General features: G+C 52.2%; 1 protein-coding gene and 1 long non-coding RNA gene across 2 annotated transcripts in view; one reads left to right on the top strand and one right to left on the bottom strand.

Annotated features, from left to right (window-relative positions):
• LOC102239311 (1-aminocyclopropane-1-carboxylate synthase-like protein 1) overlaps positions 1-1,597 on the bottom strand; it is a 15,712-nt gene that overhangs the window by 4,445 nt on the left and 9,670 nt on the right. The window contains exons 9-10 of the mRNA XM_005870743.2: positions 1,515-1,597; positions 283-328 (exon numbers count right to left, since the gene is read on the bottom strand). The exon at positions 1,515-1,597 is cut by the window's right edge and continues 6 nt beyond it. Of these exons, the coding sequence (XP_005870805.1) occupies positions 283-328; positions 1,515-1,597 (129 nt within the window). The remainder of the gene's footprint in view (positions 1-282; positions 329-1,514) is intronic.
• Positions 1-1,597, top strand: part of LOC106726853 — a 23,432-nt gene that overhangs the window by 13,092 nt on the left and 8,743 nt on the right. The window lies entirely within an intron of this gene.

The raw sequence follows: 1,597 nt of genomic DNA, 5'->3' as shown, positions 1-1,597 counted from the left end.
ACCCTTTGGTGGTCGAATGACCCTTTCACAGGGGTCGCCTAAGACCATCCTGCATATCAGATATTTACATTACGATTCATAACAGTAGCAACATTACAGTTATGCAGTAGCAACGAAAATAATTTTATATTTGGGTCACAACATGAGGAACTGTATTTAAAGGGCCAGAAGGTTGAGAACCACTGCCCTAGGCGGTAGCCGGCCCTCCACAGAGAAAGCCGGTTCTACCCACCTCTCCGCCTTCCCACCTCCCTGACACCCCAAGGCCAACCAGGGACCCACCTTGCTGGTGGCCCACATCACATGGGTCCTCTGAGGGTCAGGCAGCCTGCAGAGAGCACAGTGTGGGGATGGAAGCAACAGAGACCCGCGGGAGCTCACATGTGCGGTTGAACACAGAAGGAGTGGATGGATGAATCTGGTTCTGGGTCCAGCCCTGGTCTCTTGAATCACCAACTCCCACGCATCCTTTAGAGTGGGGGTCAGCAAACTACAGCCTGCAGGCCACATCCGGCCTGCTGCCTGTTTTCACAAATAGGTTTATCGGGAAAAGAGCCGCACTCTTTCATGGATGTACCGTCTACGCTGCTTTGGCGCCTTAATGGCAGAGTTGAATGAGTAACCACATGGCCTGTAAAGCCTAAAATAGCCATTTGATCTCAAAGTGCTTGCCAACACCTAATCTAGAGCATAGCTCAAGCGTCACTTCCTCAAACAGACCTCCTCTGACCACCTCCCGGTAGACCTGGCCAAGCGGGTAGCCCGGGCGATCCTCCCGGGACTGCCAGGCTTCTCCATTTTAGCACTTAATCAAATGACTAGCCGTGTATTTAGCTGCTGAAATGTTGTTTTCTGGCTAGAAATAGAAGTTCTACATAGAAAGGGCCCATGTCTCTCTTGTTCGCTGTTGCATCCCCAGCGCCTCGCTTCCCTACCTGAAGCCCATGCTCCATGCACGTGGCAGAGCTGTGGGAGAACGGGCTGAGAGAAGGGACGTAGCAAGCTCTGAACAGAGACCAGAAACTGTTAGATTCTCTGAACGGCAGATTTACAGACTTTACAGGTGATCTGGTCCAAGTGTTTCCAAAGGTATTTTGGCCACAAATTCTGGGCTTAAACTAAATTTAATGAAAAAGTCCAAATACCCAGAAGTGCACGGCATATGCAAGGGGCTCCAGAGTATTTGCTGAATGAATGAATGAATGAATCTGGAGCTACTTTGCGGATGAAGGAAACTGCAAAGGCCAATTTTCCACCCAGTCAGCCCTCCCTTAGGACTCCTAAGGCCCCCCCTTGGAGCTCTCAGAAACCCCACAGAACAATCTGAAAACCACGGATCTGGCCCAGTCCTCCCCTGTTCTCATTAGGGCTCTGAGGACAATGAGATCAGCTGGATGGAGAAGGAATCACCAGGGGCAGGCCATGCCCTGGGGCTGAGCCACAGAGGGGCCAGGGCAGGGGGCGGGATGGGGGACATGGGGAGAGCAGAGTCAGCTCTGCTATGGCAGCCTCACCTTTCCAGGCTCAGGACACTGCGGTAACCAAGTGACTCCTCGAACACGGACAGCATGTAGACCTCATCCACCACCACGTGTAG

The sequence above is a fragment of the Myotis brandtii genome, unplaced genomic scaffold (assembly GCF_000412655.1).
Source record: "Myotis brandtii unplaced genomic scaffold, ASM41265v1 scaffold324, whole genome shotgun sequence".
NCBI lineage: Eukaryota > Metazoa > Chordata > Mammalia > Chiroptera > Vespertilionidae > Myotis > Myotis brandtii.
This window is presented reverse-complemented; position numbering and strand designations above follow the sequence as displayed.